At 37.0% G+C, this 13591-nt stretch overlaps 2 protein-coding genes across 3 annotated transcripts in view; one reads left to right on the top strand and one right to left on the bottom strand.

Moving 5' to 3' along the window:
* Positions 1–13591, top strand: part of CCNC (cyclin C) — a 21061-nt gene continuing 7470 nt past the window's right edge. Inside the window, exons 1-8 of one of the 2 annotated variants that reach the window (XM_067530036.1) lie at positions 1–107; positions 1375–1575; positions 1878–1984; positions 5564–5648; positions 5887–5956; positions 7505–7556; positions 10232–10287; positions 12394–12429. In XM_067530036.1, coding sequence (XP_067386137.1) covers positions 5918–5956; positions 7505–7556; positions 10232–10287; positions 12394–12429 — 183 coding nt within the window. In that variant the 5' untranslated portion in view covers positions 1–107; positions 1375–1575; positions 1878–1984; positions 5564–5648; positions 5887–5917. The remainder of the gene's footprint in view (positions 108–1374; positions 1576–1877; positions 1985–5563; positions 5649–5886; positions 5957–7504; positions 7557–10231; positions 10288–12393; positions 12430–13591) is intronic. The other variant, XM_067530035.1, reaches the window with a different exon arrangement.
* The window catches only part of TSTD3 (thiosulfate sulfurtransferase like domain containing 3), a 24970-nt gene continuing 20126 nt past the window's right edge, over positions 8748–13591 (bottom strand). Inside the window, exon 4 of the mRNA XM_067530038.1 lies at positions 8748–8970. Within this exon, the coding sequence (XP_067386139.1) occupies positions 8940–8970 (31 nt within the window). The 3' untranslated portion in view covers positions 8748–8939. The remainder of the gene's footprint in view (positions 8971–13591) is intronic.

Here is a 13591-nt window from a genome sequence, read left to right on the forward strand (position 1 = left end):
CGCGTTCGCAGCCTGGCGGCGGGGTCCCGGGTAGCGCGAGACTCACACAAAGCTGCCGCCTCCGGACGCCTCTTCATGGCGGGGAACTTCTGGCAGAGCTCGCACTAGTGAGTGGCCGGCTCCACGCCGGGGGGGCCGCGGGGCTTGGGGCGCGCGGTGTGGCAGGAGGGGGCTCTGCCGGGGGCTCCGTGCTGGGGCTGGGGCTGGCGGGGTGTTGTTCGCAGGGGCCCGGGGAAGGCTGTGTGCAGCTGTCCGTTTGGCCAGGGTGCATCTGGGAGTGGTGGGGGGTTGGGCTCGGTTGTGGAGGCAACCGAAGTGTGGCCTGGGCTTTGAAATCCATCCGGACTCTCTTTAAACCGGTGCTTTTGCTCATTCCCTTCAGTTTGCTTCTGATTCCCACCCCTCCCCCTTTGTTTCCCCCGCATTCTTTTAAGTGTAGGCCATGGAAAACTTATTTAAACTCAGATGGGAAGCTGTAAGGTGTGTGTGGTTTCCTCGATTTGGACACTGAACATTAATTTATGAATAATGATGGAAATATCGGGGGGCGGGGAGGGTTCCTGGTTTTTGACACATCCAAGTTGTGGTCCAGGGAATGTGTTCTCCAAGGCTGAATTATTTTATTTTTTTTAAACAGACAAAACAAAATAAGAATAAGAGAATTTTCCAAGCAGTTGAGAAGGAAATCCTAGTGCATGACATTAAAACTTGTGACATAAGGAAAAATAATGGGATGAGATGAGATGAGAATATCTTTTAGCAAAAACAGGGACAATATGACCATATAAAACAGGGTTCACAGGGACTTATGATAGATGATTCATTGCTAATTAAAAATGACTCAAATGGAAATATTTTTAAACAATAAAAGTAAACACTTACCTGTTTTAGTAGTGAGAAATATATTGGTGTCTACATGTTAAAAACAGCTGATCAGTTTTTCTGGCCTAGTGGCAATTTTCATGACAACTGCAGTTTCGCCATTTCCTTTCTTTTCTATTTTATTCCTTACTCAAGTTGGCTTCCCTGATTATAATAAGTGGGAATGTTAGTGTATACAAACTATTTCACTAAATCCCCAACTTCCCATGCCACTCCAGTGTATGCATACATAGGTGAACTTTCCATATTTATATATAGGATAAGCATGCAAAACTCATGACTAGACAAGCTCAAGAAGTATGATTGTATGTGGGAAGTGGAAGTGGTTCAGTTAGACTCATTCAGGTTAAATGTGTAAATATTTTTATGAAGCATCCAACTAATCCCAACTGAAGTAGTTACATTAAAAATGTTGGCAACTAATTTAAGAGAGATAATTGCAGCATCAGTCAGTGGAAGGCCAACTTTTTAAAACTTGTTTATTTTTTTAAGCAATTGTACTATTGGGAATGCAGAAGAAAAGTACAAGTGTTCCAAGAATGGCTGTGTAAATACTCAAGGGGAGAGAGGGATTGAAAAGCCTTTCCTTGAACTAAATATGGAAGCTAGCCAAGAATGAACTGTCTGTATCTCGTTATACAAGAATGAAGAATGCAGATCAGTCCAGCTCTGAGAATATAGAATTTGTAAAAGGTATATTTGATAAAAATATAGATTGAAACATATGAATAATTGACAATTTATCAGTTTTATAAACAGTTTCAGCAACAAAATTAAAAGACATCCTCTTACGTTTTCTGATTATTTTGCCAAAAGCCTGACTGGAAAGACCCTAATGAATATTCATTTCACAAGCATGCCTCTACTATGGCAAGACTTGATTAAAGGGATGCTGTCAGCCTATTTGGCTCCCAAATGTAATCTGCAATCTAGTTGTGCAGGAGACACTACATAATGTTTGTGTATAGCTTCTAAAATTGCTTTTCCTCCCCTAGTTTACAATGGATTTTGGATAAACAAGATCTGTTGAAGGAACGCCAAAAGGACTTGAAATTTCTGACAGAAGAGGAATATTGGAAACTGCAGATATTCTTTACTAATGGTAAAATGGTTTTATTTTTAGCTCAGCTATTTAACCTATACTGCATTCACCACCTTTGAATTCATGTTTCAGTTGTTTAGAATATCAGTTTCTCATTAATATCTTGTATATAGTCTCACAACATATTTAATATGTAACTTTAAGTAACAATCTTTTAAATATTATTTTCCGATTAGCTGTATTCTTAATGTATATAGTTGTTTCAAGAGATTTTATAGATAAACTAGCTGCCTATGTATTTCTCAATTATGTTATGAAATATCCTTCTTTTTTTCAAGAGGTTTCTGTAAAGAAAAAGAGAGGGAGGTCAAAAAACCAGAAGAAGTAAACTTATAAATAGAGGCTTAAAGCCTAGAAAGTGGAGTTGTTTAGGGTTTGATCCTGCAAGATGCTGAGTACTCTGGCCCTGACATTTAAGAACATGAATAGTCCTGTTGGAACAATGAGATTACTCGGATTTTTAAAGGTATGGAGGTGTTGCTCTGCTCAGCATTGCAATGCCTTAAAGTCTCATTTTTAGAAGTGATTTAGGGTACATCTGCACTGCAGAAAAAAAACCAAAAAACGCAACAGTGAGTCTCAGACCCAAGTCAACTGATTTGGGTTCAGGCTACAGAGTTGACAATAGCAGTGTAGATGTTCCTGCTCAAGTTGGAGCCCAGGCTACCCCTATCACCGAGTCAGTTGACCCAGACTCTGAGACTCACTGCTGCAGGGTATTTCTTTTTTCCATGGTCAGCGTACCCTAAATCACTTTTGAAAACAAAACCAGGCTCCTAAATCAATTAGGCATTGCAATGTTGAGCACAGAAATGCTTAAATAGCTTTAAAAGACTGGGCCTAAGTGCTTTGTGGCATAAGGATGAGAATGTTTAAGGATCTTGCAGGACAAAGTCCTAAGAGAGAAAAGACTCTTAAACTAGCACTTTGCACAAAGTGCTTTTTTAATACTCTCACAACAGTTCTGTAAGGTAGGTAGCATAATATTTTCTCAATTGTTTGTGAGGACAAACTGAGGCAGAAAGGTTAGTGACTTTTGAGGCCACTTACAGAATTCATGTTAGGTGCTGGGACTATAACTCTGGATTTGCCATCCCCCCTTCTGTGCTCAGATGCATTTCTATTTGGCCAAACTATTCTTATTTACAATGACCAAGATTAAAGTACTCTGCAAAATCTGATCACAAATGATTTGGCTGTATTAACACCTACATAGTACGAAATAACTCAGTGTAATGTTTATTGAATGGATTAACTATCCTGAAGTTCTTTGAGGACAAAGTAAAATAATCTGATTTTGTAATGTAACAAGATTTAAAAGGACACTGATAGGGTTAACAAACATATTTTCTTATTTATGTTACTCTAGGTTACTTTAGATTTATGAAAATTAAAACATTTTTAAAATAACTTTTTCTATTGATGTTGCTTTTAGTGCTTCACTCCCCTTGGACAAAGAAAACAGCAGACCAGTCAGTTTCACTTTCTGGTGAAGATTACCAGATGATTAAATGAATGACACAGTCACTTGTACTGTTATATACTACTTAAGTTTTTTTTTTGTTTGTTTGTTTTTTAAATTGGCTCTTACTATTGTCCAAAGAAGGAATTTTGTGACCATTCATCTGTAAGATTGTGAATGTTTACTAGAGTTTATGCTCCCCTTGGAGTAGACTAGTTTCCTTTTCTGGTTTTCATGCATTAGCACAAAAGCTGCAATGTTTGGGTTACAGGCTGTTCCAAAGAATATTTGAACTTCAAAAAATGTTTTCATTTTTAAATCAAGTTTTGAAATGGTTGTTAGTATTAGATTTTTGTAAAACATTGGGGGGTAAGCTACCTAATAATGTTCTTTAAAAGACTTCATTTGAAAGCTTCCATTTTAGTTTTGAGTGTGGGAACTTCCATCCCACCCTCTCTCAAAACACACGTTTCTATTTCATAAGGTCTCTGTAGGCATTTATCAATTAACCTTCTCCTCCCCCCCCCCCGCCCCCCCCAAATCTCACTTGATTTCTCTCTCTAGTCGCATATGGTCTAACAATTCTTTCCTGCAGAAAAATCCCATGAGAGGGGAAAACTAATTTAAAAAATTCTGTGGCGCTTACTACATGAATTTTTCTGATCTATTATCCCCAATATGAGGACAACAGCCTGTAGTCAGATAAGGGGACACAATACTGTAATTGTGCAAATGCCCCAAGACTCATTGGGAAGCTTGTGGATATTGAGGCATTTGTGCAGAGACATTCCATGTTGCAGCTTGGCCCCTTCCGTGGCAGCACTGCTTATTTATGAGTCTTGCTGCCATTGGCAGGCTGGCCTTAGCTGTGCGCTATGTGCTGTCTGTCTGAGGGGGTAAGGAAGTCACAAGTCATAGATACGGACTTAGTTTTGCTTCGAGTAATGTTAACGTGACATTTTTTCCTCTGGAAAATCTGCTGGGTGGCGAAGAAACAAAATTCTTAAGAGTGACTTTTCCTCAGGTTCATCCCACCTCCAGCCAGTCATGCACCAAAACCTTCATATTCTCAGTTGGGAAGTATTTGTGTCCTTGAATATGTGGAGAGCTTTTGTTGTCTGTGGGAAACAGTGGACAATTTGCACGAGCGAACTAGATGCTTATAAGTGCTTACATGTTTCTAATACCGTGTAAGAATCTGGCAATGGTTAATAATTTGAACAGCTTGTGTTCCCTATCTAATATCACTGTTTGGTTTTTGCTGTACATATTTAAAATATATTAAGTGTAAACTAAATGACATAACTTGAGACCTCTAAATAAAAGGCACGATAATGATATGGCATTGCCCTGCTCGGAATAACAGCAGAGAGGAAATGCAGGGAAAATAGCATGTAACAAAACCTTATGTTTCATTCCATCATTCTCTAATCCCACCTCTGCTCTGTATCCCAGACTGATGCATCTAATGTGCTTGGCACCTTTCCTTTGCCTGGGAGGCCAAATGAGCTACCTGCACAGCTGACACCAGAGTTGCTTCTTGGCCAACTGGCAGAGAATGCTGCTGATGGAGCAGCTGACTACTTCCTCTGGTCTCCCACCCCCTTTCCCTAGACTAAACATGTCGCTTCTCCAACACCTGCTGCCTCTGCCAAATCCAGTGACCATGTGTATGTTGGCAGTTTTATTCAATTGAAAAACACATCCATGTTGCCATGCATTTAAGTCACGTTTTGATTTAAAACATTTGATTTTTAGATTGTAAAGTGGGACACCCAAATTTTATTCAGTGGAGGGCTGTGCAGTGTGTTGTCACTTTTCCAAGGGACATGCTTAATCTGTACATACTGGAGCAAATTGTCATCCTCGTCTTTAAACAAAGGTGCAGTCCACAAAGACCACAGGCTGCAGCATATGTCCAGTGTTATCAGAATGCCCGGCTGAAACATGGTCTCTGTGGAGCCAAACATCTGAATTGAAAATGAGGATCATCTTTCCACACTTTAGAACCTCTTGAATCCAGTTTTTCTCATGGGCCCCACGTAGAATGCCCCCAAAAGTGGTATCAAATCATATTAAAAAATGCAACTCAAATATTTTGTTCATTTTTTTTTAAGTCATCCAGGCTTTAGGTGAACATCTTAAATTAAGACAACAAGTTATTGCCACTGCTACAGTCTACTTCAAGAGATTCTATGCCAGGTAGGACTGTTTACTATGATGGTACAAGAATAAATAATTTGTTAGGCAAATTTTGATAGCCCTTTAAAATGCAATAATAAAATAAAAATGCCATTTCTGTTTGTGAATGGTGTAAAGTTTTTGTGTCGATAATGTTAACTTAAACAGTTTTTACTTTTCCAAAGGAAGTGTGGTGCTCTTGATAGATTAATCTTTCTACGTGTGTAAAACGATATATAATTTTGTTATAACATTTCAGATATTCCCTAAAAAGTATAGATCCAGTATTAATGGCTCCTACGTGTGTGTTTTTGGCATCCAAAGTAGAGGTATGAAGTATTACCATTTTCTAATGTAAAAGTATATGATGTATAAGGGAGATGAAACATTTAGGGAATTTAAGTTTTTTGTTGTTTCCATGATTTGGGGGTTCAAACCTTATTTTTCTATGGATTTTCATATTGCTTTAGTATCAAAAAGACCCAAACTTCATTTTTCATAGTGTTGCCTGAGTTACTGGCCTGTCTTCTCAACCCTAAAGGATCTTGGAGACTTTGACAGTGTGTTCAGATGACATTTTAATGTAGTTATTTATATATCTTAAATTGTGCTGCTGTTCTGTAAAAATCTCCATTTTTATGTGATTCAGTTTTGTCTTCTGTGTATAGAAACTGGTTTACTCAAATTTTCAAATGTAACTGAAATTCTACTCTGTGTTTTTCACTATATAGAGGAAGGGATCTCCAGAATTTACCACACTTGCTTTTTTAATTTCAATAGCAAATGCTGTAGCTCAAATGTTTATTCTGAGAAAAGACTATGTGTAGTTGGATGGCAAAGGATATTGGTAAGGAGGTACCAATCTTTCCAGCTGTAGCTCCCCAACTTGAGTGTAGCCATAGTCTGCAATTCCTGAGAAATCTGGAGGCTGTTCATGGTACTTTGTGAAATAAAATGGTCTCGGGTCATTCTTTGATAGGTGTCCACATCACCAAAAAACATATCTGCAACTGATAAACTTGTACTGTGTCCATACTAGGGAATTTTACCTCTCTCTCCTCCCTATCTCCCTCCCAAATATGTTGATATTACAATTGGTTCAGCTGAACCAGTGTTAGCACTAGTGGAAGACTTGGTGTAGATGAAGCTCTGGCAGCATCCTGTGTGTGTGTGTGTTTTATTTTTATCACCATGTTAATTTAATCTGCTGAAAATGGCAGACAGAAACTAAAGATATAGTTTTAATTTATGCAGTATTGAAATGCTGGACGCCACCAAAGCCTTGTCTATACTAGGGTTCCCACTGGTGTTAAGAGGGAAACCGAACTGGTGTTAGCATTGGTGGGAATTTTTCTGTAAAATTATCCAATGTAAATAAGGCCCTGTTGGCAGTATTAACAGAGAAGATAACAATGCATGGAGAAGAGTCTGAGCTACCCTTGCAACAACAGCAGTGGCTTTCTAGAACAGGGTTTCCTCTCAAACAAGGTTGAGGTTTATTGGTAGTGGGATGTTGGAGCTTGCAGTATGACTGCTTATTCAGTATGGATACTGTAAATAAATCCAGAATTGTGAATCTAACATTTCTAAGTATTAAATGTTTGTTAAAATTCATTTTTAATGAGAACAGTGGAGTAATTATTAAATGAAAAGTAACCTCTGTCTCTGTGTAGTTTTACTTAAATAATTAACTCATTCTGATCACCTAAACAGAAATTTCATAGGGAAGAAAATATTTAGTTAAAATACAATGTTAAAAAACGTCTAGCAAGAAAACCCAGTGCTTTTAAGCTAATAAACAGTGTGATCATTTGACATTTCAGCTAGCTCAATACTAACTGGGTCACCTCATTCATTTACCACTCTTCTTTGCTCAGGAATTTGGTGTGGTCTCAAACACAAGGTTGATTTCTGCTGCTACTTCTGTATGTAAGTGTAAATGATGTTTTTGTTATACTACATTTCAGGGAGAGGAGATGTTCACTTTCTAAAGAAATAGTTTATCAAATCATGGGGTATATTTAACATTGCTCCATTAGGGCAACTCATTTCCATCTTTTGTACTTTTATAGGAAAAGACACCTGTTTTAAGTGTGTATGTGGAAGAAAATGTCCTTCATGTGTACTGTTCTATCAATTCTGGTGTCAAATCACAGCTAAAAATAAGACACCATGATGATTATCCTAATAAACCTTGAAAATCAGATCTAGATTTCAATTCAACCAAAGATGTAAATCAGAGGTGTTGGTCTTTATTTGTCCTTTTTATCATAATTAGTTTTCATAGAACTACTACTCTGTTTTAGATTGTTGATAGACCCCTGTACTTCTTAGTTTATTTCTTAAAATATTTTTTGTTTGTTGGAAAAATTACTAATTGCAAACACATTGTTATAGATTACAGTAAATTTTCATAGGACAAGCAAAATATACTATTTCTAAGATAAGTTTTTATAAAGTTAAAATCTAATTAGAGAAAACAGAATTATTTCCCCTCGTTCTCCTTTTCTCCTATGACTTCATCTCATTCATTGAGGTCCTTAAACTAGTGACTTATGCAGATGAATTTTTGATCTAGCCTAGAAAGTCCAGCTGCTCTCAGTTGACAATTTCTCACTACTCTGCTCTTTAAAATGTAGGTCAACGCATTCAAAACACTGCCCAGAGCTTGAGGACAGGTGATTGGCTGCATTTGTAGCTTGCACATACAGCATATCACTCCAAGAGGTTGGCCCTGTGACGATTCCACCACTAGGGGCTGAAACACTTAATCAGTGCCAGCCGGAAAACCAAAGATCCCACCTCAAGCAACTTAGTTAGAAGTGGAGGAGTTATTGCTGAACCAGAGTGACATCCATAAATTCATAAAGTCCTATATTTTGATATTTGGAAAAAGTTTAAGGTCGTATATGATATGATCTTCTAAGGACCGACATACATTAATGGAAAAATATATAGAATTATGTGACTACAAATACATCAGTAGTGCATTTAGTGGTAGGTTTGCCATTTTACATTAAAATATTATCAAGAGTGCAGATTTGTGTGGTAACTTGTGCATCAATGAGGAAAGCAGACATGTATTTGATAAAGATACAGGAGTCTAAAGGAATCTTGCTTTTATAGAAATTCCCCTGAATCAGAACTTGTAGAGAAATGTCCTCTTCAGTGCTTTAAAGCAGAATACTCCACTGCTCTTGGGAACAGTGTCACATTGTCTGAGTGTGAGGACAATGCACAGGTGGCTTTTTCTTCAACCTCACTTGTGTATGTCTGTCTTCTGCTTCTGCCTCTGTTAGCAGAGCTTCTTCATCAGCGCAGGTTCAGCTGGATTGGTGGAGGACTTTGGAGAGGAGAGGGGAAAAGAGATGAATGGAAGAAATAAGAGATGCATATAAGGAAACTAGCAAAAGGAAAGATCTGCAACTTAGTTGGGGCAGTTTGGTCCTTTGCACTTGCGCAGTGGCTAGAAGCACTGAGGAGGCGATGTTCACTTCCCCTTGGGGAAGAAGGCATCTTAAATTGATCTCTAGCAACCTCTTCTCAACTGCAGGGGTACAGTGTACAGGAACAGCTCAATAGAGAGGTGGCTCCCGCATGCTTTGGAAATCAAATCTTTTCCTCACAACCCTTTAAAAAGAATTGGGATTCTTTTACCCCTACTTGCCTGAAAAAGTGTGGTGAAGGACACCTTTTCTGCCCAACTTCAGGGTCAATTAAAGACCCATGTTGAAAAGACTGTCCATTGATGATGAAGGGTAGTCTTGTTTCCATTTGTTACAGAGCAGTATAACTGACCTATTCCTAAAACTTGGTTTGGTCAAGCTATATTTTTCCTCCACTTTTAATGCTGTTCTTTCTCTGAGGCAGTGGTATACACAGGGTTGTGTTTTTAAAATTATTATAGAATTGTATTGTTTACATTAGGTTTTGGTTTCTTTGCATTGTATATTGTTTCTGGCGTAAATTAGAAACAAGTAAATGAAGTTGCAGTAGTTTTCTGAATAAGTAGTTCATGTTCATTGAGCAGTTCATTATTGTTTTTAATCTATTGAGCAACTCAAAATTAAAAATACTCTTTTAATTTGAAATAACTAAAATTTCCAACTAGGGGCCTAATCCTGCAGGCAAAATTAATATGGAAGCACATGGAATGTGCATACATGCATAAGGACTTCAGGTTCAGTCTTTTAGTTGTTCAGAGGGCTAGATCCTCCTCCCACTGATGTCAGTGGCAAAGTGACTTCAGCAAAATCAGGCCCTATATTACTGTCTCTTCCCAGTATTACGGGGAACACTGTGTGCTCAGAAAATGTTAAACGTTGTCCATCATATTTAGAGGTTGCGCTTCTATTTTAGAATGTGACATAATCTGACAGAACTGTCAGTCTTTATTCAAATAATACTTCACCTTTCAGGAATTAAATAACAGAGTTATACACTTGAGTTAATTCTCCTCTTCCAAGTAGGATTGTTCTTTATGTACTGCAGTAGATGATTAGTGGCCAAATAAGAGGGTTTGAGGCTTTACATGCTGATAAACTAACTAATAGAAATAAGTAAAGAAGAATACTGATTTAATTTTGTCATTATCTTTACTGCAGTGAAAACTAGGTTTTCTTATGCCTTTCCGAAGGAGTTCCCTTATAGGATGAATCATGTAAGTATGATATAACTCTAACAAACATAGACAAGCATTTGTGAGCAGGAATAAATTGTATGTTTCTTACAGGTGGAACAGCTCTGTATCACTAATTTAGTGACTTGACTTGTGCCATACTGGCTCTGCATGAAAATTTAGCTCCTTTGCCTTTTTATTTAATTCATATGGCTACAACATTCTGACTGCTTTATAAATGTAATATGTTGTACTATTTTGAATTGAAAAGCAATTAAATCGCTATTTGGTGCCCAACTGAGCAAAAATTGCACCAGGCAATTCCTTGGAAACAAGTTTTTTTTTCAGGCCTTCCATGGAAAAGTTAGTCCTGTTCTTTGCTAAATAATTTCTAAGCAATAATTATAGTTTCACTGTTGTTTCAAAGTTGTATTCACAATTAACTTTGGATAGGTTGTAGGGAAACTTTCTTTGGGTAACCCAGTTCAGTGCCTGCAGTTTCTTTATGGAAGAGTTACTTGTTGTATCACCAACTTTCCTTAAATTAGTAGACAGAAATGTTATGAAGAGAATAGAGAAGTAAAGTGGGACTGAATAAAATAGCAGTAATTATACAGCAGTGGTAGAGAAAAACTTAATTTGATATCTTAAATTATTGTTGATTACCAAGTATGCTGCTCCAGGGTAGATCAAAGTAATTCCAGTTCCTTGGATATTTGCCAGGGCTACATATGGGAAGAGTTGGCTCATGCTAAGGGTTTTTTATTTTTGTCCCCAATATTTAATCTGTAAGAAAAATCTGTCCCTCTTTCTACAACTCTTATTTAGAAGTAAAAAATTTTCAAGTGTTTTGAAGACGAGATCTTTGGTAATGCAGCCTCAATCACAGTGATGAGGGGATTGATGCAGATTTCATTAATGTAATATATATTTTTCAAATTTAGTTGATTTTAGCTTATACTGTCATATTCCCAAAGCATGTCTCCTTACATACTTGGTAACTGTGATATAAGATGCTATTAAATTCTAATCTCAATATAACTTTTCATTTTCCTTTTTACTGCTCTCCAGCAGAGTTGGCCAGCCAAATGTTATGTATTAACTCTTCTTTACATCTTGATATAGATCCCTGGGGCAATGCTGTGCTGCTATTTTACTGTCAAAGCCACATAAAAACATAATAATAAATGGCACTGCTATTCTGGTTCTTGTTGAGTCAGCATCCAGTTTATAGAATTGTATAATACATCTAGGTGTGGTTACATGGAACCGATACCACAGGAAACTTCAGCGTACCAATCTCTTAGTAGATACCTCTAAATTACTTAATGGTAATGAAATATGTGATTGGAGGCTGGTAACTGACATTCCCACTTTCCACACATTTGTATTAGAATTTTAAAATGTCTTCAAGGTTAGTGCTATACAGTTAGTGTGATCATTATAGTTCATAGCCTTTCTTAATCTGCAGGAAAATATTGCTTGCTTTAACAGAACAAATGCAGCCTAGTCCCCACCCTGTGTTGCTAAATCATTATTCTGAGTCCTGAAAATGAGATACCTTGTCTTGAAGACTATAATTTGAGAGAATATTTTAGTAACATTTTATACCCTACGCCTCTTTGTCAATATGCCAGCTATCCTTTCAATTTCATTTCAGTCTTTGCTGTAACAGTAGAGGAACTAAACCTGCAAAGGGGAAAGCGCACTCAACTGTTGTTGACCTTAAATGAAGTTGAGAGCGCTCAGCACCTTGCAAGATCCAGCCCCTCATGAACAAAGCAGCATAAGTACTGTAAATGAAATAGCCTACAGAACACATTCATATAACGGTTAAATGGAAATACTTAAGTATACAGCAGTGATGGAATAAAAACTCCTCAGAAGTGGAGTGAGTATTAACATGATGAGACAGTTGACTAGTTAATGATGCTTTCTGTTGAGATATTTCTTAATTGGTTTTTAGTGTTACTATAAAAGAAATTTTGGAATTGGTGAAAGCCATGGGGAATGTGGGTTTTTTGTGCAATTTGTAGTATATGAGAGTGCTTATAGTAGAAAAATGTATTTGTCTGGATGCTGATTAACCCTTTACTCTTTCCTGTTAAGAGAAAAGTGTTGCTTAATTATATTTTTAATTCTTTGCAGATATTAGAATGTGAATTCTATCTTTTAGAATTAATGGTAGGTGTCTCTCTTTCTCTTATATCACATTAATTTATTTTTACCTAAAAAGAATATTCTTGATTCTGCATATATGAAATAATATGTATTGAGCAGCCATTTGTTTTTTCAACCTGAGTTTCAATTTTGGGGTTCTAATAGTCTCCATTTTTCAATTAACTTGTGTTTTTAATATAGGGAGGTTAATGACTCCCTGTGTATTTAGGTTGCCTAACACGTTGCAGTAATGATCATTTCTGAAAAATTCTAACACGTCCACTGTGTGCAGAAGGACTCTGAAATTTGACAGGGTGAAAGTCCTGGGGTCGGAGGTAGAGATCTTTCTCTCTTTTGTACCATGAAATTCTGTATGGGTTTTACTGAGAGAGAAACTTTTGAAAGTCGCCATTTCCCTTCTGTTGCCTGTATTGTCAGCGGGCCAAATTCATAATTGAACATGAAAATTGTAAGTCTCACAGTGAAAACGTGAAGATAAATTCATTAATATTTGTGAAACATTCAGATATTAGAATCATGTAGTTAAATATTTGTGATCAAATAGTGTGTAATCATGTAATTAAAGACTATAGCATAATGCAATGCACAAGAAGGCTGAATTAAGGTTGCATAGGGAACCTAAAATCTGCCATTTCCTAACTTTTGAATGCCTATCGCTGCAACTTAATATTGTTTTAACATAGGTTTTTAAATATGTAACCAAATACATTTGTAATGTCGCCACTGCCTATATCCAGTACTATAAAGCACTTAATGTCTTTAGGTAGTACCAAATACTGTGAATCTCAGGTGTGCAGTTCTTGGAATTACCCAAATCCTAAATAGTCTCTACATCTTAAGATCATCACACCAACATTTAGCTAACTTGATTCTTTGTTAGGGTTGTTGGGATTATCTCAATTTTTATAGTGGAAGAAGAGAAACTGAGGCAGAGAGATTAATCCAAGGCTGCAGAGCGAGTCAGCTCAGATAACTAGACCACATCTCTTGCAGAAATCACCTTAATATCAGAAAGAGGAGTCCTTTTAAATGCATGATAAGGATATGAAAGATAGGTTTATTTTTGTAAATACGGAAGAACAAAAACCGTTATTTTAACCATTCTTGAAGTTATTGCAGTAATGTCCTAAATTCTCTATATTTGGCTCTTGTGTGTTTTTGTAAC

This window comes from Emydura macquarii, unplaced genomic scaffold, assembly GCF_026122565.2.
Source record: "Emydura macquarii macquarii isolate MOO-44397 ecotype Brisbane River unplaced genomic scaffold, CSIRO-AGI_Emac_v2 contig_3019, whole genome shotgun sequence".
NCBI classification, from domain to species: Eukaryota; Metazoa; Chordata; order Testudines; family Chelidae; genus Emydura; species Emydura macquarii.